This window comes from Entelurus aequoreus, linkage group LG13, assembly GCF_033978785.1.
Source record: "Entelurus aequoreus isolate RoL-2023_Sb linkage group LG13, RoL_Eaeq_v1.1, whole genome shotgun sequence".
NCBI classification, from domain to species: domain Eukaryota; kingdom Metazoa; phylum Chordata; class Actinopteri; order Syngnathiformes; family Syngnathidae; genus Entelurus; species Entelurus aequoreus.
In genome coordinates this window covers 25,431,293-25,455,671 of record NC_084743.1, presented here as the reverse complement: position 1 = coordinate 25,455,671, position 24,379 = coordinate 25,431,293, and the positions used below count along the sequence as shown (strand labels likewise).

General features: G+C 39.6%; 1 protein-coding gene across 5 annotated transcripts in view; it reads right to left on the bottom strand.

The window, feature by feature from the left end:
* Positions 1-222: 222 nt before the first annotated feature.
* The window catches only part of hdac4 (histone deacetylase 4), a 238,771-nt gene continuing 214,614 nt past the window's right edge, over positions 223-24,379 (bottom strand). For all 5 annotated transcript variants that reach the window (XM_062067611.1, XM_062067614.1, XM_062067612.1 and 2 more), the window contains exons 24-26: positions 9,742-9,826; positions 9,491-9,632; positions 223-6,355 (exon numbers count right to left, since the gene is read on the bottom strand). In XM_062067611.1, the coding sequence (XP_061923595.1) occupies positions 6,316-6,355; positions 9,491-9,632; positions 9,742-9,826 (267 nt within the window). In that variant the 3' untranslated portion in view covers positions 223-6,315. The remainder of the gene's footprint in view (positions 6,356-9,490; positions 9,633-9,741; positions 9,827-24,379) is intronic.

Genomic DNA, 24,379 nt, shown 5'->3' with positions numbered 1-24,379 from the left:
TCTGGACTCCCTGCTGTCTTCCTGGATCTCGACCTCACGCCTGGACACGGACCTTCACCTCTCGCTTGCCCACGGATCTCCGAGCTTGCCTTGCCCTCCCTGGACTTCCGCCTCTCGCTCAACACGCACCTTCAACTCCTGGTAACACTCAGTTAAACACATCGTACTTATTTGGATTAATTACACACTCCACTTCCTTGTGTTTAATAAACACGTCTCAAACTATCGACGCCCCCTGTCTTTTCTTAGTACTGTCAGACTACATACTTTTGTTCTTAGAGGCCCCAGAGGCTGGAATAAGTCCAGCGCCCCACGAAGCCAAAGTACTTGAAGGTTGGATGCAGTGTATACCACACATGATAAAATTATAAAAGAAACTTCCAAGAAAACGATCAAATCTATTTTTTTTCTTTCAATTGAGAGACCTGGAAACATCCACTGAGATGATTGATAAAAGGACCATATTGCTACTCTGTATTAACTATATAAAAATGTAAATGTTATATAGTATTATTGTCTCGTGACATATTTGTTTTCACAATCAGCCATCACCATGACAACCTTATGATCACATGACAACCATTTCCTGCATTGTCTCCTCCAGGCTCGACTACTGCAACGCACTTCTTGTCGGGATCCCCAGCAAGAACATCCAGAAGCTGCAATACATACAGAATAGTGCTGCTAGGATCCCGATGAGAGTGCGGAAATACGACCATATCACAACAACTCTCAAATCCCTTCACTGGCTTCCTGTTCCACTCAGGATTGAATTCAAAGTCTCCCTACTAACCCACCAGTGCCTCCATGGAAATTCCCCCCTCTACCTCAAAGAACTACTCACCTCCAAATCCTCCACGCGACACCTCCGCTCCGGACAGGCTAACCTCCTCCAACCTCCGAGGACAAAGCTATGAACAATGGGAGACCAGGTTTTCTGCTCCGCCGCTCTCAGTCTGTGGAACGCTCTCCCTGACCACCTGAGGGCACCACAGACTGTGGATGCTTTTAAAAAAGGCTTAAAAACCCTTCTTTTTAAAAAAGCCTTTTTTTTTTTAGATATATGCATACTAGTTTGAGCTATTTGACTGTTCTAATTTTTATTTGTATTTATTTTTTATTATTTTTTTATTTTTATTTTTTTTAATAAGACTGTAGCACTTTGAGGTTGTTTACTCAATATAAAGTGCTTTTTACAAATAAAATCTATTAGTATTATTATTATTGATACTGATATTGATATTCAAAGTGTTCCATCATTTTCTGTAATACCAAGAATGAAAGGTCGAGTTTGTGAATTGTAAAATTCCAATTTAATCTCATGTTTCTTGAATTACTAAAATGTAACAGGTGCCATATAAAATGCATGTTCTTCTACAATTTAATCTACAGACCAGAAAAAAAGACAAGAACATTTGGAAAAAAAGTACAAATATGTGCATGGATATGTGAAGCGGACCGGCGGGCAATGGCAGCAAAGACGTGGTGCCGCAGGAATGGAAAAGTCCAGAAAGTTGTCATCACTGACCAAAAGACAGCTGATAAAAAGCACAATGGAACAACAAACTGTAATCAAGGACAGCAAACGGTGCATTCAGTAACACCCTACACGTAAGAACGCATACATATTGTTCAAGAATATAATCATTTCTTTTCATATATATATATACGTATATATATATATATATATATATATATATATATATATATATATATATATATATATATATATATATATATATATATATATATGTATTTATAACTCTACTATAAACAGACAGTAAATACACAATTGTATACAAAGTAGAAACAGTTCCCACAAAAGCCCTCAGTCCAGAACAGCATGTTTTATCTAAACCCTCATCTGCAGTGAAGCATGTCAGCAATGTAACAAACAAGGCAACAAAATATACAACATGTTAAAAAAAAAAACACAGCAAAGTCACAACGTCCCTGCAAAGATGGCGAGAGATGGAACGGGAATCAACCGGAAGTCCTTTGTCGCGAGCATGTGGCAGGAATATTGAGGGCGTTCAACAGTACAGCGAATAACTCAATTCAGAATGTTTAAAAATAAGAATATTCATGAAGTCTGTGGTGATGAGACAGCCATGTAGGAGAGAAAGTAGCTGCCCACAAAATGCAATCTTCAGAATCTAGTGAAAAAAGATCAATTTGGATACATCTCTAATAATATACTCATAATTAAAAAATCTTATTCTCTTCAATATTCAAAACCATAACAATGATAAACAGGTGGTCCTGGTTCGACATTTTTTTTTTTTTTTTTGTGGTTATCAACGCACTACCATAAATTTAGGCCTGCCAAAATGACCGTGTTGATGCAGATTAATCGAGTGTTTCTTCACCATAGGGCCAAGGGCCCATTGTTGGGCTGCGAGAGCCCCATAGAGGTACTCAGTTGTAATACACTTTTCCACCACTTGTGGCAGTAATGACAATCTCAAACTAACAGAAGAAGTCTGGAGCTAAAGGGGAACTTTATTTATTTTTTGGTATTTGGAATCGTTCACAATTATTATGAAAAACATGACAATAGATGGATTTTTAAACAAATGCATTCTAAATAATAAATAAACGTAAATAAAAGTCAGCTTTCATTAGAGCCAATGGGAGCTCCACTAGGGGACGTCATTGTGGTTCAAAGCACTTGTGATTAGGGTTTTTTTATTTATTTTTTTAATCAACTTTGATTGATTTATTTATATTGCTCATTACTAGAAAAACATTGTTTTTCTGAACACTGAAGGACAGTGTTTTTCAACCACTGTGCCGCGGCACACTAGTGTACTGTGAGATATTGTCTGGTGTGCCGTGGGACATTGTGTAATTTCCGCTAATTGGGTTAAAAATATTTTATGCAAACCAATAATTATAATCCACAAATAATAATGCCGTTGTTGAGTGTCTGTGCTGTCTAGAGCTTGGCATATCATAGCAGGTAGCTAATTGCTTTGTAGATGTCGGGAAAAAGGTTTGTCGTGATCACAATATGTGGGAGGCAGCGTGCAGGTAAAAAGCTGTCTAATGCTTGAACCAAAAATAAACAAAAGGCTAGTGCCGCTAAGAAAAGGCATTGAAGCTTAAGGATGGCTATGCAAAACGCAACTAAAACTGAACTGTCTGCAAAGTAAACAAAAACAGAATGCTGGACGACAGCAAAGACTTACATCGTGCGGAGCAGACGGCGTCCACAAAGTGCATGACAATCAACACCAAAATAGGAGCGCAAGACAAGAAGTAAAACACTACACACAGGAAAACACCAAAAAACTCAAAATAAATCACGGCGTGATGTGACAGGTCATGACAGCACACCTACTTTGAGAAAAGAGCTATAGTGATGCATGGGTGGTTATGGTTTGAATTCATATCCAACAATTGCGAGAACGACTTTTTATTGTCAATATCGGCTTCCGAGTAGCATTTTTTAAATGTTTTCTGCTCGCGGTAAGCCTCAGGATTTTTTTTCAATGGAAAAAATGTGCCTTGGCTCAGAAAAGGTTGAAAAACACTGATTAAGGATAAGGATCCTTCACCATGTTCAAGGATCTGTGTCTATGGAAGCAACAATAATAACTAAGCAGTGTAGTGGTCTAATTAGTTAATTAAAAAGGTTGCTCGTATCTCGGCCGGAAGGGAGTGAGTTTTCTAATGGGTTGACTGAGATTGCAAAATGCGAGGAATTGCTCGTTTTTAATTACTGTGTTATTTAGTTGGTTTTTTTAATGTATTTTAACACGTTGTAGGAACAATATAGCGACTTCAGGACCACCTGTACTATTACTAATACTTGTATTTACTTATTGTTTGAGGGAAAATCACACGGTCCTATAAAATAAGGCAACATAGGGAGGGGGAAAAAAAGAAGTACAAACATTGGAAATGTGAACAGCATAGATGTGCACACACCTGCCACATGCTCTCACACCTGACATTTGGGGAGCAGATGTTCAGGCAGCTGTGGCCCTTTTGCAACCCCTCTGGAAACTCCCAGGCGGTAAGGTCATTGTTGTTGTGGAAACAATGTTGTCAAAAAGAGAAGGCTTCCAAATATGCCTAGTTAAGAGATATTCCTGTAAAAAAGTGACATTCTACACCAGGGGTGTCAAACGTACGGCCCGCGGGGCCGGATCAGGCCCACAAACAGGTTTTATAAGGCCCGCGGGATGAGTTTGCGGAGTATAAAAATGAGCCGAAATTTTGGAATGAAAGAAACTGCTGTTCTAAATGTGTCCACTAGATGTCGCAATAGCAATTATTTGTATCTTTGAAGATTATGCTACATATGTAAACAAAAAATAAACCACATGAGGAAAATGAGCAAACTACATAAATAATAATTATGTAATTGTATTTTGATATTATTTTTGGTAACACTTTAGTATGGGGGACATATTCACCATTAATTAGTTGCTTATTACAGTAACAAAGACTTAATTTAGAGTTATTTGGACACTAGGGGACTATAAAAGGGTTAGGGTTAGGGTTACTAATAAGCAATAATTCTGAGGTTATTGAGGGAAGACTCTTAGTTAATGGCTTACTGGTTGTATAATAAGGCCATGCAGAATAAGGCATTAATAAGTACTTAATAATGACTAATTAAGAGCCAATATGTTACTAATTTGCATGTTAATAAGCAACTAATTAATGGTGAATATTAGAGATGTCCGATAATGGCTTTTTTTGCCGATATCCGATATTCCAATATTGTCCAACTTTTAATTACCGATTCCGATATCAACCGATACCGATATATACAGTCGTGGAATTAACACATTATTATGCCTAATTTTGTTGTGATGCCCCGCTGGATGCTTTAAACAATGTATTGTAGTGTCCCGGAAGAGTTAGTGCTGCAAGAGGTTCTGGGTATTTGTTCTGTTGTGTTTATGTTGTGTTACGGTGCGGATGTTCTTGTTTGGTGTGGGTTCACAGTGTGGCGCATATTTGTAACAGTGTTAAAGTTGTTTATACGGCCACCCTCAGTGTGACCTGTATGGCTGTTGACCAAGTATGACTTGCATTCACTTGTGTGTGTGAAAAGCCGTAGATATTATGTGATTGGGCCGGCACGCAAAGGCAGAGCCTTTAAGGTTTATTGGCGCTCTGTACCTCTCCCTACAGCGGCGTTTTAAAAAGTCATACATTTTATTACTTTTTGAAACCGATACCGATAATTTCCGATATTACATTTTAAAGTATTTATCGGCCGATAATATCGACAGTCCGATATTATCGGACATCTCTAGTGAATATGTGTACCTTATTTTTTTATCGTGATAAGATTGAAAATTACCACCAATGAGTTGACTGATGAACATTATAACATAATTTATTCAGAAAGTATAAATAACGACAAATAAAGATAGAATACTATTAACTGCAACATGTTAGTGTAAAAAAAAAACCAACAACATTATGATTTGTACATTTTCAGAATGTGCTTGTTCTATTATTAAACAAAGTAAACAATCTGAAGTTGTCTTTATTTTTAAGTTATCGTGCCGCGATTTTACCAGTCCGGCCCACTTGGGAGTAGATTTTTCTCCATGTGGCCCCCGATCTAAAATGAGTTTGACACCCCTGTTCTACACAAAGCAAAGACAACATCGCCGTTTTCACAGGTCCGACAGTGCACGCTACGCCACGTTCTCCCAAATGTACAATCTTGACACTGAAATGGATGACTCTTCCCTTCTGAAGTGAGACACAAATAGAAATAAAAGAAAAGATAATAGGCCGTGCTGTGGTGCATGGAACATGCCAGGTCTTTGCACCTACGTGCACGTCTCAGGCATGGGTGTTGTCGGACTGGGAGACCCCTTATATCGAGCCACTTTTAAGGCATACTGTAGTTCTTCAACAAACTATTCAAAACTATCCGTACTCGTTGGATAACAACAAAGGCACGCACGCAAATGTTTTCTCCGTCACATTGGATTGGGAAAATCTCAGATTGAAAAAAACAGAGCATGGATGGTTCTTGATGCAGGATCACAATCTTAATATCATCGGATCGTGCCTGACGGATGGGAATATGTAACAAAATGGAATGCGGATTGTACGTGTTTCATTCTAAAATGCACAATGAATGACTGGGTGTGAATTGGTTGAGTCCTCTATTAGTTCATCCTCAATTCGCGGTAGAACGGGAAATAATTCTATTCATATTCGTTCTTCTTCGCCATGGTGACAACATCTCGATTGGACAAGAGCACAGGTGTGGAAGTGGCAATAAAAGAATTGTCATACACAAAAGTCTCGGTGCTCGGACATCGACAAGGCCTCTTACTGGGGGGCTTCCTCCTCCATTGGTTCCTCTTGAGTCCTGAGAAAGAGAAACATATTTCAATATAATTCTGTTTTACAGTATGCAACTATAGACATAAGTGAGTACAATCAATCACCTGGAAAATTTACAAATTGTGCATAAATTGTGAATATTTTGTGTGCCTACCATTATTTTCCAGCACTGCCTTAAAGGCCTACTGAAATGAATTTTTTTTATTCAAACGGGAATAGCAGATCCATTCTATGTGTCATACTTGATCATTTCGCGATATTGCCATATTTTTGCTGAAAGGATTTAGTATAGAACAACGACGATAAAGATCGCAACTTTTGGTATCTGATAAAAACAACCCTTGCCCCTACCGGAAGTAGCGTGACGTCACAGGCTGAAGGATTCCTCACAATTCCCCGTTGTTTACAATGGAGCGAGAGACATTCGGATCGAGAAAGCGACGATTACCCCATTAATTTGAGCGAGGATGAAAGATTTGTGGATGAGGAACGTTAGAGTGCTAGAATGCAGTGCAAGACATATCTTTTTTCGCTCTGACCGTAACTTAGGTACAAGGGTTCATTGGATTCCACACTCTCTCCTTTTTCTATTGTGGATCACGGATTTGTATTTTAAACCACCTCGGATACTATATCCTCTTGAAAATGAGAGTCGAGAACGCGAAATGGACATTCACAGTGACTTTTATCTCCACGACAATACATCGACGAAACACTTTAGCTACAGAGCTAACGTGATAGCATCAGGCTAAAATGCAGATAGAAACAAAATAAAAAAAAACCCTGAATGGAAGGATAGACAGCAGATCAACAATACTATTAAACCATGAACATGTAAATACACGGTTAATAATTTTCAGCTTGGCGAAGCTAAAAAAATAGAAGCTAACTTAGCTGCGACGGCGCCCGTTGTAGCTTTCGACGACACCCCGGCCGCCATCAGAGTCGGCAAGAAACATATATTCCCCCAAAGTTACGTACGTGACATGCACATATCGACACGCACGTACGGGCAAGCGATCAAATGTTTGGAAGCCAAAGCTGTACTCGCCGTAGTGCGTCTGCTATACAGCTCAAACACAACCTCCTGGTGTTGTTGTAGTCCGCCGCTAATACACCGATCGCACCTACAACTTTCTTATTTGCAGTCTTTATTGTCCATTAAACAAATTGCAAAAGATTCACCAACACAGATGTCCAGAATACTGTGGAATTTTGTCGAAGAAAACAGAGCTTTGTGTATTGTGTCCAATAGGGTCCAAACACTTCCGTTGACCTCGCGACGTCACGCGCATACGTCATCCTCCAAAGGCGTTTTGAACCGAAAGTTACCCGGGAAATTTAAAATTGCACTTTATAAGTTAACCCGGCCGTATTGGCATGTGTTGCAATGTTAATATTTCATCATTGATATATAAACTATCAGACTGCGTGGTCGGTAGTAGTGGGTTTCAGTAGGCCTTTAAAGGGGACATATGAAGACATATTGACACATAATTGTGTTAATGCCTGGTGGCAAAGTACATATTGTACATAACAATGTATCTATTTATTGTTATTACTCTTTATTTTTGCCTACACACTTCATCCAATTGATCCTGTTCACACTTGAAGTCGTCACCGCTGTTTTTCCCCCCCAGAAATTGTCAAAAATAAACTCCATAAACATTATATAGATTCACCCGGTCACAACAATGACAAGGTTCTGTCAGGTGCTGTTTGAATTAGAAGTGTATAGTAGTAATGTATTTTACTAGGAAACAGTCGGCCTGTAGAATTACTATAGCAATAGCTCCTCAAAAGTTTTTAATGTTGACCGACACATTTTAGAAACAGAAATTCTTCGTTCATTAGCAATTACATTCATTTCCATTGTGAACTTTAAAGGGAAACTGCACTTTTTCAGTCACAATCCTTATGTTTGACAAGAACACATTTTTTTTAATTTTTTTTAATGCATTTCAAATGATAAATAAACGCTAACAAACGTCTGCTAACAATGGAGCAAATAGGAGTCGATCTATTCCGCCTATGAAGCGCTCTAAAAAAACATCTAAAAAGCCTCCATCAATGTTTTGTATACAGTCGTGGTCAAAAGTTTTTTACATACACTTGTAAAGAACATAATGTCATGGCTGTCTTGAGTTTCCAATCATTTCTACAACTTTTTTTTTGTGATAGAGTGATTGGAGCACATACTTGTTGGTCACAAAAACATTCATGAAGTTTGGTTCTTTTATGAATTTATTATGGGTCTACTGAAAATGTGACCATATCTGCTGGGCCAAAAGTATACATACAGCAATGTTAATATTAGGTTACATGTCCCTTGGCCCGTTTCACTGCAATAAGGCACTTTTGGTAGCCATCCACAAGCTTCTGGCAAGCTTCTGATTGAATTTTTGACCACTCCTCCTGACAAAATTGGTAGAGTTCAGCTAAATTTGTTGGTTTTCTGACATGGACTTGTTTTTTCAGCATTGGCTGAAGTCAGGGCTTTGGGAAGGGCATTGTAAAAGCTTAATTGTAGCCTGATTTAACCATTCCTTTACCACTTTTGACGTGTGATTGGGGTCATTGTCCTGTCGGAACACCCAACTGCGCCCAAGACCCAACCTCCGGGCTGATGATTTTAGGTTGTCCTGAAGAATTTGGAGGTAATCCTCCTTTTTCATTGTCCCATTTACTCTCTGTAAAGCACCAGTTCCATTGGCAGAAAAACAGGCCCAGAGCATAATACTGCCACCACCATGCTTGGTGGTAGGTTTGGTGTTCCTGGGATTAAAGGCCTCACCCTTTCTCCTCCATATTGCTGGTTATTGTGGCCAAACAGCTACATTTTTGTTTCATCTGACATCACATGGACAAAGATTAAAACCTTCTGGAGGAAAGTTCTGTACAAGAGTTGTAGAAATGATTGGAAACTCAAGACAGCCATGACATTGTGTTCTTTACAAGTGTATGTAAACTTTTGACCACAACTGTACATGCTGTAAGTATATATGTAATGTAGTAACAGGCACATTCATAATAACATGTAATATTTAAAAAAACATACATAAGCAAAATTCCAAAAAAGTGCAGTTCACCTTGAAATAATAAAAAAATAGAAATATACTTCATACACATGCCACAGTGTCTCCCAGCTAGTGCCACCTACTTCTCTCCGATGTTCTTGTTAGCGACAGACAGCGAAGCCATGGCAGAGACGGTCTCTGCCTCTTCGGCGTCGCGTCTCAGAGCTTCGCTCAAAGAGCATCCGAGCGTGGAGGCAGAGCGTTGTAGCGAGCACCAGTATTTACCTGCGACCAAGACAAGCAAAACGTGAATCTCTGTGTTGGTTTGTTTAGGCGTAGAATAGCCGATTGAGCATGTAATCAATCAAGTACATGAAGGAACAAAGTGACTCACTGTGAGCTTCAACAACTTTCTCCATTGAGTGGACAGCATTTGTGTTTGGCCTTTGATGCAACACATCATCTGGGATGGGTTCCAACTGAAACAGAACAAATATATAAGAGTGTTATAGATTTGAGTCAATCAGTGCTTTACATAAGTTATTAATACCTTTTATGATTGGGAACCTTGGCAATGTACACTGGGGGAAATAAATATGTTATCCCCAGTTAATTAGGTAAATTCACCCGCTTACAAAGACATAAACTGTAGATTTTTTAGTAGCTGCATTTCAACAGCGAGAGAAAGTATCAACACAAACAAATCATTCCATAAATCTTGTAAATCCATTTGTATTTAATTGTGAATTTGGTTTCCAAGCAAAAGGTGACTTAGTGTTTGGTGGAGAAACTTTTAGATCTTGCAGTTTAAGGAACTCTGGAATGATGCTATTCCAACTAAAGTTTTCAAGAAGGGATGGATACCTTTTACATTTAAACAGAGAGGGTACCAATTGCTGATATTCAATGGTACAGATTTTTGGTATGTATATGTGTGTCTTTTCAAATGTGCTAATAAATGTTAATTGTTTAAAAAAAATAAAAAAATAAAAATAAATAAATATATATATATATATATATATATATATATATATATATATATATATATATATATATATATATATATATATATATATATATATATATATATATATATATATATATATATATATATATATACAATACATTTATAGTCGAGGTTACTGTGGTTTATCCCTTATATATGCTCAATACAGGGGTAGAGTGGAATATACGTTAGGTCAGGGAAAAACAAAGGCTATTTCATCCCTGGTTTCCCTGCTCTTCAGGGGATTTTATCCTGAAGAGCAGGGAAACCTGAGAAATAGCCTCTGTGCTTTTTCCTGACATAACATATATATACATATATATATATACATATATATATATATATATATATATATATATATATATATATATATATATATATATATATATATATATATATATATATATATATATATATATATGTATATATATCTATATATATATATATATATATATATATATATATATATATATATATATATATATATATATATATATATATATATATATATATATATATATATATAGCGTGCATTGCATAGGTAGTGATCACGTGTCACGCTAATGTGATGATAGTTAGATGGGTGAGATCTTTGCCCGATTTTGCTTCAAAACAAACGCCCACGAAACTTTCGATAAAGCCAAGGTAATTAGTATTGCAGGGACAATCTTTCCGTTATGGGCGCATATCAAGTTTAAAATAGCATATAATAGTAAAACATGAACGTGAGGATCGCACTGTTACATAGACAGCAAACAGAGGACAAACCATGCTGGCTGAATTTACCTGCGTTTACCACAGGTAAATCTCGACGCTGCTCGCTCATAGCTAAGTACTATCTTTTTAACAGTGTGCTTCTAATTGTTTTAAAGCTTTTTTAGCCCTTCTCCAACACATTTAGTTATCTTATCGAACTCACAAAGCACTCACTACCTCTGTTTCACCGCTTCATTTTTAGCTAGCTAGCTTCTAAGATAGCGAAGCTAAGCTAGTGCCGGTCCGAAGCGCCCCGCTACAAAGACAGCAAAAACTTGACTCGGTGAAAGAAAAAACAAGAGTATGGCTTTCTGTTGTCAATGCACCCTTCTCATAGATAGGTTGGCCCTGCTAAAAGGCTGTGTCCGTCAGTTAGAGCAGAGTAACTTCGTAGCTTTAGACACTGGTATTTTTTTTCCGCTTAACAAGGCATCTCCTCCTAACTATACGGGTGCACATATTGCTCGTCCCCTTAAAAGCGGTGGAGGGATCGCATTAATCTCAGATGAAAACCTTAACCTTAGCCCTTACTATAAGGTCTGTTACACTGCTTCCGCTCCATCTGACTGTCATCTATCGCACCCAAAAGGCGTACCCCTGGTTCACAGAAGAAACCAGAGCAAAAGCTGACACCTTTGCTAGCGTTAGCCGTAGTGAGCTAACTAGCCTGGTTCTTAGCAGCCTTAAGCGGCCCACAAACTACGGTGAGCCAGTTATGGCACATTAGAGATTTAGCCCTTTAACTAGTCCTACAATCTAGTCAACCGGCCATCACACCTTAGTTATTTGGAACTCCATCACCCGTAACATACAGTTTAGTAAACCATCTACAATAAGGTGTACTTTTGGGGCCAGAGGAACCGACATTGAAGCTAATTTTAGGGAGCCGACTCGCAATAGGCCTAGTAAACACGTACAACAGACTAATCGCAACACTCGCTACTGGCCACAGCCAGCTTCATAACAACCCGTTCAGTAACTCGGCGGCAACCACTAGAAAGATGGAGGCGAGTCATCCAGACATGCCCGTGTTTCTCCTTCTTCTACATGTACAGGCGCTTGTGGAAATCCCACATGAATACCCTAAGAGAAGGAAACGGGCGATTGCAGCTATTTCGAATACAACACATCTCAGACGGCGACAAAGCAATGTTGAGCGACGGTTTTGGATAAGGCCTGGAAGAACGGCAGCCTGGTGGGATATGTTTGTCGCTGAGTGTGTCGTGTCAGAGGCATGACGTTAAAGTGCATCCGGCAGTGGAGGCTCCTCTATGGGGTCTTGGGGCACTAGGAGGTTAACACCTTTACTACTGTTACCCCAGGTGGCCCTTGGCAAATGCCTAGTACCTGACTGCCCACCTCAACGGCGGAGCAGGCGGAAGACAGTAGATGTATGACCCACCACAACGGCTGGGATGGCGGAAGAAGGCACTCCCACATCCATGTGGGCACAGTTATGGGGAAATAACAACCCAAGACCTCAACGGTGGAACAGGCGGAGGATGATTGCTAACCCTATGGAACTACCACAACGGCTGGGATGGCGGATGAAGGCTGCAGCAGAAAAGGGTCCCCAGTCGTCTTGGACTCCATGCCACTGGACCCTGACCCAGATCTGTCAAGGATCGTGTGGTGACTGTCTGTGCACCAGTCTCCCCACGTTATACAAAGTCACCCACAGGCATCCTCCATAAAGGGATACCCCCCTACCAGGAGGATCGTCATACTCGCTTCGAGTGACCGCCGATGATGATGATGATGATGATGATGATGATGATGTGTCAGAGGAACGGCAAGAGAACTTTCGAATGTCCAGGTCAGCTGTGATTCTACTTAGTGAAAAACTTTGTCCATTTGTCGAAGGAGAGACAACAACAAGGCGGGCTCCCGCGGACAAGGGAATACTACGAAAAAGAACGAATGTATTTGGACTGGCAATGCAGACTATCAGTTATTGTCTGTGTTGTATGTAGTTTTGTACTCCATAACTATTGTGAACATACTTGCCAACCCTCACGATATTCCCAGGAGACTCCCGAATTTCAGTGCCCCTCCCTTAAAATCTTCCAGGACAACCATTCTCCCGAATTTCTCCCGATTTCCACCCGGACAACAATATTGGGGGCGTGCCTTAAAGACAATGCCTTTAACGTCCTCTCTCACCTGAAACCTTCACCCCTTAACAGCCGCATGCTGTCCAGGCGTCCGCTTTTCCTCCATATAAACAGCGTACCGGCCCAATCACATAATAATGTAGCGTTGGACGGGTTTAACAATGGTCTTTACTCAAAGATGTCAAGAAATGCTGACACGTTATATGACCTTTAAACTGGTTTAATGATAACGCAAGGCATACTTGGTCAACAGCCATACATGTCACACTGACGGTGGACGTGTAAACAACTTTAACACTGTTACTAATATGCGCCAAACTGTCAACCCACACCAAACAAGAATGGCAAACACATTTCGGGAGAACATCCGCACCGTAACACAACAAACACAACAGAACAAATACCCGGAATCCCTTGCAGCACTAACTCTTCCGGGACGCTACAATAACATCTACGGCTTTTGGAGCTCAGTCCAAAACTGCAGACACAACAAGAAGGAGACGAAGCAGAAGAACGAAGAAGAGACATGGCGACGATGAGTAAGAAGAAGAAATACGCTTGCAAGTTCCAAAATGATTGGAAAAAATAATTTCATTTCATCCAGAACAGCTCGAAGGGGAAGGGGTATGATGCCTGCACCTCAACCCCGCCCCCCGCAACCACACCCCCACCCCCGCCCCCGCCCCACCCCCATCTCCCGAATTCGGAGGTCTCAAGGTTGGCAAGTATGATTGTGAAGCCATGATGTGGTTGCGGCCGTCAAGTACAACCGCCAATTTCAGCCGACAAGCACAGTGTCCTGTTGTTGTTGTAAAATGTTCTTTATCACATTGCTTACTTTCACACGTCCATTAAAGATATGATTCACGTATGATGGCTCAGGTGTGATTCACTACAACAGCTGCTGATGGTGAGTCAAGCAAGGTTTACTGTTAAAAGAAATTTGGCTGCATTGAAACACAGGGTAAGAATATACTTCCAGGTCAGAGGTGACTATGATGCACGCACTTTTTCGCGCATGCGTACTAGGTCGTGTTGCGCCGGTGGACGGAAGGGGGAGGGGGGTCTTAAAAGATGGCATTGTTGTTTGTGGACACGGATTAGGTTAGGTGGGATTTACCCTGGATAACCTTTGTGTAGAAGGGGCCTTACTTCAAACCCCGTTTCCATATGAGTTGGGAAATTGTGTTAGATGTAAATATAAACGGAATACAATGATTTGGAAATCATTGTATTCCGTTTATATTTACATCTAACACAATTTCCCAACTCATATGGAAACAGGGTTTGTAGATCAGGCCCTAACTTGTTGTCTCCCAGTCGTCTTTGAGTGCAAACCACAGGTCAAGAGGTGGAGAACAACCTGAAGTTGCTGACTCAGTATAAAAATGGGCTGCAGTTTCACACCTCCTCAAAAGCCCGACTGCTTTATGACAAAAACTACAATGCGGTCTTTGTACTGTGACCTACCCCAAGGACACATACTCGTGGAAACTGCCTACCCACACAAAGCATACTAAGGCCGCTCAAACACACACTTTAGAGAGCACAGTTAAACTAACAACACTATCCAAGCTGTCGGTCACACAGCCTTTTTCCCCCCACAAGTGCCTTTCCAAGTCGGAATCATTTCATTTCCTCTTTTGGCCGGCTGCAAACACCACACTTTTGTTGTGCATAACCAATCACATATCTTTTTTTTTTTTAATCAATCATAACCCTTACTGATGTCATGTAAACCAACAGAAGCCCACAACGAAGACACTTGTGCTAGAGCCAAAAAGAAGAGGAGAATGTCAAAAGCTTTTTTTTTTTTTTTTCCATCCAGGTCAGGATATTTCCTTTAATTTGAACAAATAACATGTGGGAGGGGTCGTTTGGGGGGAAAAAGGAAGAGGCAGTGCAGGGAGAAGGATACTTTAATCCTGCTGTGTCACGCCAAACTACATCATGCACACAGGAATAGACATGGTACTGAAGGACGGACATATATATTGGATATCATAAGTATCATTTATAATTACCGTAATTTCCGGACTATAAGCCGCTACTTTTTCCCCTCGATCTGGTCTCTGCGGCTTATACAACGGTGCGGCTTATTTACGGCCTGTTCTTCTCCGACACCGACGAAGAGGATTTCGGTGGTTTTAGTACGCAGGAGGAAGACGATGACACAATGATTAAAGACTGACTTTTCATATACCGGTAGGCTGGTTATTTTGATAACGTACAGGCGAGCACTTTGTATTACTTTGCACCGTTGTATTATTTGTACTCTGCACGAATGCTGTTCGCCATGTCAAAGATGTGAAAGTTTGATTGAATGATTGAAAGATTTATTGTTAATAAATGGGACGCTTTGCGTTCCCAAACAGTCATCTCTGTCCCGACAATCCCCTCCGTGGTAGCAGGAACCCCTATATACTACGGTAATTACACATCAAAACCCTGCGGCTTATAGTTGGGTGCGGCTTATATATGGAGCAATCTGTATTTTCACCTATATTTAGCTGGTGCGGCTTATAGTCAGGTGCGGCTTATAGTCCGGAAATTACGGTAAGTATTTAGTTGACACACGCACATCAACACACGTCTAATTGGAACCAGCAGAGAGTAACCAGTAGATGAATAAATCAGGAGAGATGATGATATCCATACAGTGAGACATATCAATCAATCAATCAAGGTTTATTTATATAGCCCTTAATCACAAGTGTCTCAAAGGGCTGCGCAAGCCACACCGACATCCTCGGCTCAGATCCCGTATTGCAAACAGTCGATCCAACATCAAAACATGTCAAGACACTTTCCCAAAGCAATCACACACTTTCCCGGCTTCAAAATAAAAGCGGTATGCTATACATCCGGTTTAACTACATTAACAAAACAAAAAATGTCTTACATTACAATATATACGATTAGATCAGTGGTTCTTAACCTTGTTGGAGGTACCGAACCCCACCAGTTTCATATGCGCATTCACCGAACCCTTCTTCAGTGAAAAATAACATTTTTTTTTTCAAATTCAAGACAAAGTTATATGTTTTTGGTAACACTTTAGTATGGGGAACATATTCTAAGTAACAAAGACTTAATTTAGAGTTTTTTGGACTCTTGGGGAACATTCACTACCATGAATTGATTTACGTGGACCCCAAGTTGAAAAACTTATTCGGGTGTTACCATTTAGTGGTCAATTGTACGGAATATGTACTGTACTGTGCAATCTACTAATACAAGTTTCAATCAATCAATCAATCAATCAATCAATCAATCAATCAATCAATCAATCAATCAATCAATCAATCAATCAATCAATATTCTAAGTAACAAAGACTTAATTTACAGTTATTTGGTTAGGGTTAGAGGGTTAGGGTTATAATAAGGCCTTGCCGAATAAGGCATTAATAAATACTTAAAAATGACTAGTTAAGAGCCAATATGTTACTAATTTGCATGTTAATAAGCAACTAATTAATGGTGAATATGTTCCCCATACTAAAGTGTTACCATGTTTTTTTACTGGTGCACAAAATGAACCGTGCATGAACATCACCTTGTTCAAAGAACAAAACCTACACAGTGCATAAACTCACAACAAATTACACACCTGCAAATCAGTGTGACTTCTGCTGTTGCCGTATCCTTAATACGCCGATAGGGAGAAGTTTTTATTTACACGATGAGTCGGGTGTGTCTTGACCTCCGCCGAACCCCTGAGCCCTACTCATCGAACCCCTAGGGTTTGATCGAACCAAGGTTAAGAACCACTGGATCAGATGTATAAATGTCAAATGTAATGCTTTATTAAATCATGCCATTAATCACAAAAATATTGCATTAATCATGTATGTACGCAGATTAATCCCGCACTTTATGAGTGAGGAGACTTCGACTGGTGGTTTATTTCCCTTCAAAATAAACCCTGACAGGACTTTAGATGAAAGTATTAGCAAGTTTTGAGTAAATAAACATTGTACAATTAAGTAAAATACTTTCAAAAAGGTTCCCGTATGTCATGATCCGGGGTCCGTATCATGTTTTTGTTATGTTCTGTTAGTTTTGGACTCTTTTAGTTCCTGTTTGTGCACCTCTTGAGTTTGTTTAGTCACCATGGTTACGTATTGCACTCACCTGCCTCTGGTTAGTGTTCGGGACGCTCACCTGTTGCCCGGGCACTAATCAAAAGATTATTTAGTCTATGCCCTGGCCTCACTCAGTCTGGCGTCATTTGTTTGCTCCATGCAACCCTCTACGTAAGTCTTGTTTTATTTCATGCCACAGTTAGAGAGTTTTGTCCATAGTTCCATGTTTCCTGCGCTAAGTTTTCGCCTTAGCTTCCGCGTGCGATAGACACGCTTGCCTTTGTTGTTTGCCAGTTATTTTGTAGTTAGATTAATAAATATGTTCCTACCTGCAAGCCTTGTCCGGAATAGTCCGTTTGCATGCCGGGAGAACAAACCTCGCAGTAAGCTGCGAAAACCACGTCATGACACCGTATGACATTCTGACAATAACATTGCATTTGTTTACAAATTGTGGGCTCTTTTTTTGAAGTTATAACCGGTGAATAATAGTGATTTAGAAGTAGCTAAAACACTGCCGACTGCGGATGGACGTTAGCCGCTAAATAGCTAGCCATGTCTTAAAGCACCTATTCCTGAGGGCGCTTCAGTGTTATAGCTTCACCTTTATCGTTAGTTTTTAAGCCAAAATGCGTCCGTTCTCCCTTTTATGTCTACACACTGTGTCTGCTTGTAAGTACTCTGTGACTGTGCGCTGCCGAACATGCTCCTCTGCTCGCAAAACGACACGCCGTCATGCCCGGGAACCGGTACTTTTCAAACAGAGTATAGTAGCGTTTTTGATTCATTAGTACCGCGATACTATACTAGTACCGGTATACCGTACAACCCATCCATACTTATTTTCCCACATTCAGCTCCTTTATTGGATATTGGCAATAGGTGAATATAGGTGAATATTGGTATTGCTAATCAATATGAATGACAAGTGCAAACATAACATTACTTATACTTACTTACATAGATATTCATGAGTAGATGCAACACAACTATTTGAGCTGCGTCCTTACAGGGCCTGTGGTCAAAGTGTGTAGACTAGACCTGGGCAAATATTTTGACACAGGGAACCCCGTTGAGAGGAAAAAAGTATGTTTGGGGACCGGTGTGTATGTGTGTATAGTAAAACAATCAAGATCAATAAACAGTGCAAACCCAAATATTGTTACCAATGTTTCCACAAAGGTGACAGATATCAGATACCATGAATTGATTTACGTGGACCCCGACTTAAACAAGTTGAAACACTTATTCGGGTGTTACCATTTAGTGGTCAATTGTACGGAATATGTACTGTACTGTGCAATCTACTAATAAAAGTTTCAATCAATCAATCTCACATCACTGACACAAGGGTTAAGCAGCTGAGCAATGATGGCATTCTGAGAAACATTAAGTCTGCCGATAAACTATCCATCGGTTGTCTTTGCAAAGCCTGAAATGAGCCGACTGTCACCTTATAGCACAGCTTACTTGCACTACACCATCTTGGTTGTTTCAACGGCATCCTCATGCAATTATTATGAGCAACCAGCAGCTTATGAATGCTCGCTTACTTAAATTGACGTCATACTGGGGCAATATAGAGCGGTACGACAGTGAAGTGACGTGAATTATATTTATGTATTTCAGTCTGGTACAGTCTGGTGTGCCGTGGGAGATTATGTAATTTCACCTAATTGGGTTAAAAATATTTTTTGCAAACCAGTAATTATAATCCGCAAATAATGTGCCGTTGTCGAGTGTCGGTGCTGTCTAGAGCTTGACAGAGTAACCATGCAATACTCTACCATATCAGTAGGTGGCAGCAGGTAGCTATTTGCTTTGTCGTGATCACAATATGCAGACGAAGCGGGAGGCTCCGTGCAGGTCAAAAAGTGTCTAATGCTTAAACCAAAAATAAACAAAAGGCGAGTGCCACTAAAAAAATGCATTGAAGCTTAGGGACGGCTATGCAGAATGAAACTAAAACTGAACTGGCTACAAAGTGAACACAAAACAGAATGCTGGATGACAGCAAAGACTTACTGTGGAGCAGAGAAGGTGTCCACAAAGTACATCCGTACATGACATGACAATCAACAATGTCCACACAAAGAAGGATAGCAACAACTTAAATATTCTTGATTGCTAAAACAAAGCAGGAGTGGAGAATAGCGCTCAGGGAAGAAATGAAACTGCTACAGAAAAATACCAACTAAACAGGAAAAGCCACCAAAAGACAAGAACTAAAACACTACACACAGGAAAACACCAAAAAACTCTTGAGTCGCGGCGTGATGTTACAGGTCGTGACAGTACTTTGAGACAAGAGCTATAGTGATGCATGCTTAGTTATGGTTTGAATTCATATCCAACAATTGCGAGAACCACTTTTTACTGTCAATATCGGCTGCTGAGTTTAGTTTTTTTTAATGTTTTCTGCTGGTGGTGTGCCTCCGCATTTTGTCAATGAAATAAATGTGCCTTGGCTCAAAAAAGGTTGAAAAACACTGCCCTAAAGAGACGGATCTTCACTTGGTCTGAACACTTGTTAAATTGTCTTATCGGCATGTTTATACTGTCATATATATATATATATATATATATATATATATATATATATATATACACACAGTACACAGTATTTCCACCCAAAATGATTTGACTGTTTTATAACACGGCAAGGTTGAGATTGTCCAACCAACCTAATAATTGCTGTTGCTTTGTTTATAAAAATGAATGGAAATGCTGCATTTTTAGCAACAACATTTATTCTAAATCAATACTTATTGTCATGACAGGTTTAGACTTTGTTTACTTATGTTACTGTATTTTATTTTATTTCCTGTATAGTGCTCTTGTTTTGGTTTACATTTCCTGTTTGCCTCTTTTTTTCACTGTTTTCTAGTCTGGGTGCTGGCTTCCTTATTCCTCCCTGGTTGCATATCAGAATGATTTATATGCCAGCCTCTGGACAGGACTGGATCATTGCTTTTGTTTTGCTTGCAGCTCTGCTTTGCCTCTCTGTTTTGCCTACTCAGCGGTGTTAGCTTTCTGTGCACTCCTATTTTATCCCTAGCTGCACTAGTTTTAGTTTTGTTTAATAAAGTATCATATTACCTGCACGTCATATCCTATCTCTGCATCCTGTTGTCAACAACGCAGTAGGTGGCAGCAGGTAGCTAATTGCTTTGTAGATGTCGGGATCATGGTTTGTCGTGATCACAAAATGCGGGAGGCAGCGTGCAGGTAAAAAGGTATCTAACACTTAAACCAAAAACAAATAAAAGGCGAGTGCTGCTAAGAAAAGTAATTGAAGCTTAGGGATGGCTATGCAAAGCGAAACTAAAACTGAACTGGCTGCAAAGTAAACAAAAACAGAATGCTGGACGACAGCAAAGACTTACAGCGTGTGGAGCAGACGGCGTCCACAAAGTACATCCGTACATGACATGACAATCAACAATGTCCCCGCAAAGGACAGCAACAACTCAAAATAGTCTTGATTGCGAAAACAAAGCAGGTGCGGGGAATAGCGTTCAAGGAAGACATGAAACTGCTACAGGAAAATACCAACAAAAGAGGAAAAGCCACCAAAATAGGAGCGCGAGACGAGAACTAAAACACTACACACAGGAAAACACCAAAAAACTCAAAATAATGTGACAGGTCGTGACAGTACACCTACGTTGAGACAAGAGCTATAGTGATGCATGTTTGGTTATGGTTTAAAGTCATATTCAACAATTGCGACAACAACTTTTTACTGTCAACTGAGTTTAATTTTTGTATGATTTGTGCCGAATTTTTTCAACGCAAAAAATGTGCCTTGGCTCAAAAAAGGTTGAAAAACACTGCAATAAGATACGCTTAAACTCACCTGTCCCCTTTCGGCCCCGACAATTCAACCTCACCCCCCCTCCTCCACCCCAACTCGGCCGCACGGCTACATCCCAAGTGGAAAAGAGCGGCGCGTTTACACAACAGACGCCATTACCTCGCTCAGTTAGCATGACATAATCAACAGGTTTTGGTGACTGGTAACATGTGCACACGGCCACAACAGTAAACAATGGACGCCTTGTGCACGTTTTCTTTTAGCTGAACAAGTGGAATCCCACCTCGTTCCACTGTTTTTGTTCCAGCCTCCCCGTGGAATGTTTATACCGGCGCACATTCCTCACTCTTAGCTTTCCACAATGTCTCCGTTTTGTTTGCCGGTCACTGCGAGGAGACCCATAGTGCCATATAGTGGCTCTGAACCATTGTGTCCCCCTCCTCCAGTCTGTCTTCATGTCACATCAACTGGGAATGGGAGTCACCGTGGACGAGGTCTGCTCCTCCATAGTCGGCGTATATATGTGTTTGCCATTCCTGCCAGGTGGGGGCCCCTGGAGGACCCTGACATGAGCCATTAAAGTTTATAAGCGTGAGGCCCAGCTGTCAATCAGTCAGACAGGCAACCCCGCAAAACCCCCAGAGAACCCCTGACCTCGCTTTGACGGAGAGCTCAGGGTTAGTCTGGCTGTGACGGGCTGGGGTGCTGGCGTGTCGTTTTTTGACTTTGGCCTGGAGGAACGTTGGGGAAGCACTCATGTGGTTGGGGAAATGTGTCTCTCAGTGGCACATTTAGGATTTTTCTTTTTTAAATGAAGTTATCTGTTTACAGCTGGTCTTATGGATGGCCTCACCTTACTCATGGATCACGTCAACATATAAAGAATTGGCTTTAGTTTTTTGACTTTTTCGTGACTTTTTATTTCCAGAAACATGCGTTGAAAGCTGGAGTTCCAACTAGTAAAGTGCATTGGCGTCTCACAATAATGATGATGCTTATTTAGACACACTAATAGTTTAAATCGGGGATATTCGACTAAATGTTTTGGGGGTAAGCTAAGAAGTATTTTTCCTTCAATATCACCAGATTTTTCCAGATTTTCCAGACTATAAACTGCACTGGTGTATAAGCCACACCCAGTATTTTTTTTAAAGAACATTTCATTTTTTTCATATATAAGTTATAAGCTGCAGATAGATACCGCTAAAATTATATATTATATACACTACCGTTCAAAAGTTTGGGGTCACATTGAAATGTCCTTATTTTTGAAGGAAAAGCACTGTACTTTTCAATGAAGATAACTTTAAACTAGTCTTAACTTTAAAGAAATACACTCTATACATTGCTAATGTGGTAAATGACTATTCTAGCTGCAAATGTCTGGTTTTTGGTGCAATATCTACATAGGTGTATAGAGGCCCATTTCCAGCAACTATCACTCCAGTGTTCTAATGGTACAATGTGTTTGCTCATTGGCTCAGAAGGCTAATTGATGATTAGAAAACCCTTATGCAATCATGTTCACACATCTGAAAACAGTTTAGCTTGTTACAGAAGCTACAAAACTGACCTTCCTTTGAGCAGATTGAGTTTCTGGAGCATCACATTTGTGGGGTCAATTAAACGCTCAAAATGGCCAGAAAAAGAGAACTTTCATCTGAAACTCGACAGTCTATTCTTGTTCTTAGAAATGAAGGCTATTCCACAAAATTGTTTGGGTGACCCCAAACTTTTGAACGGTAGTGTACATATTCACCATTAATTAGTTGCTTATTAACATGCAATTTAGTAACATATTGGCTCTTAATTAGTCCAGCCGGCACGTTGACACACTGACACACAACATCCGGATTCCCATCATGCATTGCTTCAAAACTACGGCAAGTAGTAATGTTAAAAAGACATAACAGAGACGAAGCAGAAGAACGAAGAAGAGACAGTCATGGCGACGACGAGTAAGAAGAAAAAGTACGCTTGCAAGTTCCAAAATGATTGGAAACAAGAATTCCAGTTCATCCAGGACAGCTCGAAGGGGAATGCTAGGGAGAGATGGAAGATTCCAGACTCTGGTGCATTTGATGAAGGCACTTTTGTGCGTGCCTCACACCAATGCATCATCAGAGAAGGGTGTTCAGCATGGTTAGAAAGATAGTGACAGAGAATAGAACGAGGATGGACAATTCAACCCTAAACTCACTCCTTTCCTGCAAATTAAATGTCACAGACGCTGCCCATACCTACGCTCCTTCAAAGGCTGTGCTACTGGCTGCAAAGCATTGCACTTTCAAATACAACAATGAGTAGAGGAGTGTTATGTGTGTGTATATGTGTAAATAAATGAACACTGAAATTCAAGTATTTATTTTATTTATATATATATATATATATATATATATATATATATATATATATATATATATATATATATATATATATATATATATATATATATATATTAGGGCTGCAACTAACGATTATTTTGATAATCGATTAATCTGTTGATTATTACTTCGATTAATCGATTAATAATCGGATAAAAGAGACAAACTACATTTCTATCCTATCCAGTATTTTATTGGAAAAAAAAACAGCATACCGGCACCATACTTATTTTGATTATTGTTTCTCAGCTGTTTGTAAATGTTGCAGTTTATAAATAAAGGTTTATTTAAAAAAAAAAAAAAAAAAAGTTCCAACGAATCGATGACTAGATTAATCGGCAACTATTTTAATAATCAATTTTAATCGATTTAATCGATTAGTTGTTGCAGCACTAATATGTATATATATTATATATATATATGAGAAATACTTGAATTTCAGTGAATTCTAGCTATAAATATACTCCTCCCCCCAGACTAAATTAGGAGCCTTTGTTTGTTTACGAACTACTAAAAAGACAAGTTGTCTTGTATGTTCACTATTTTATTTAAGGACAAACTTGCAATAAGAAACATATGTTTAATGTACCCTAAGATTTTTTGTTAAAACAAAGCCAATAATGACATTTTTTGTGGTGCCCTTTATTTAGAAAAGTACAGAAAAGTACAGAAAAGTACCGATATACATTTTGTTACAGGTACCGGTACCAAAATATTGGTATCGGGACAACACTAGTAGAGACTTTAGATAAAATAATGTAAAGTCCTTGCCAGAGGTAAAAAAAAAAAGAAAAAAAGAACTTGAACCATTTTTCCCCCCCCCCCACTAGCTCAATGCACCATTGATGTTTTCCAGCTACATTCCATGTC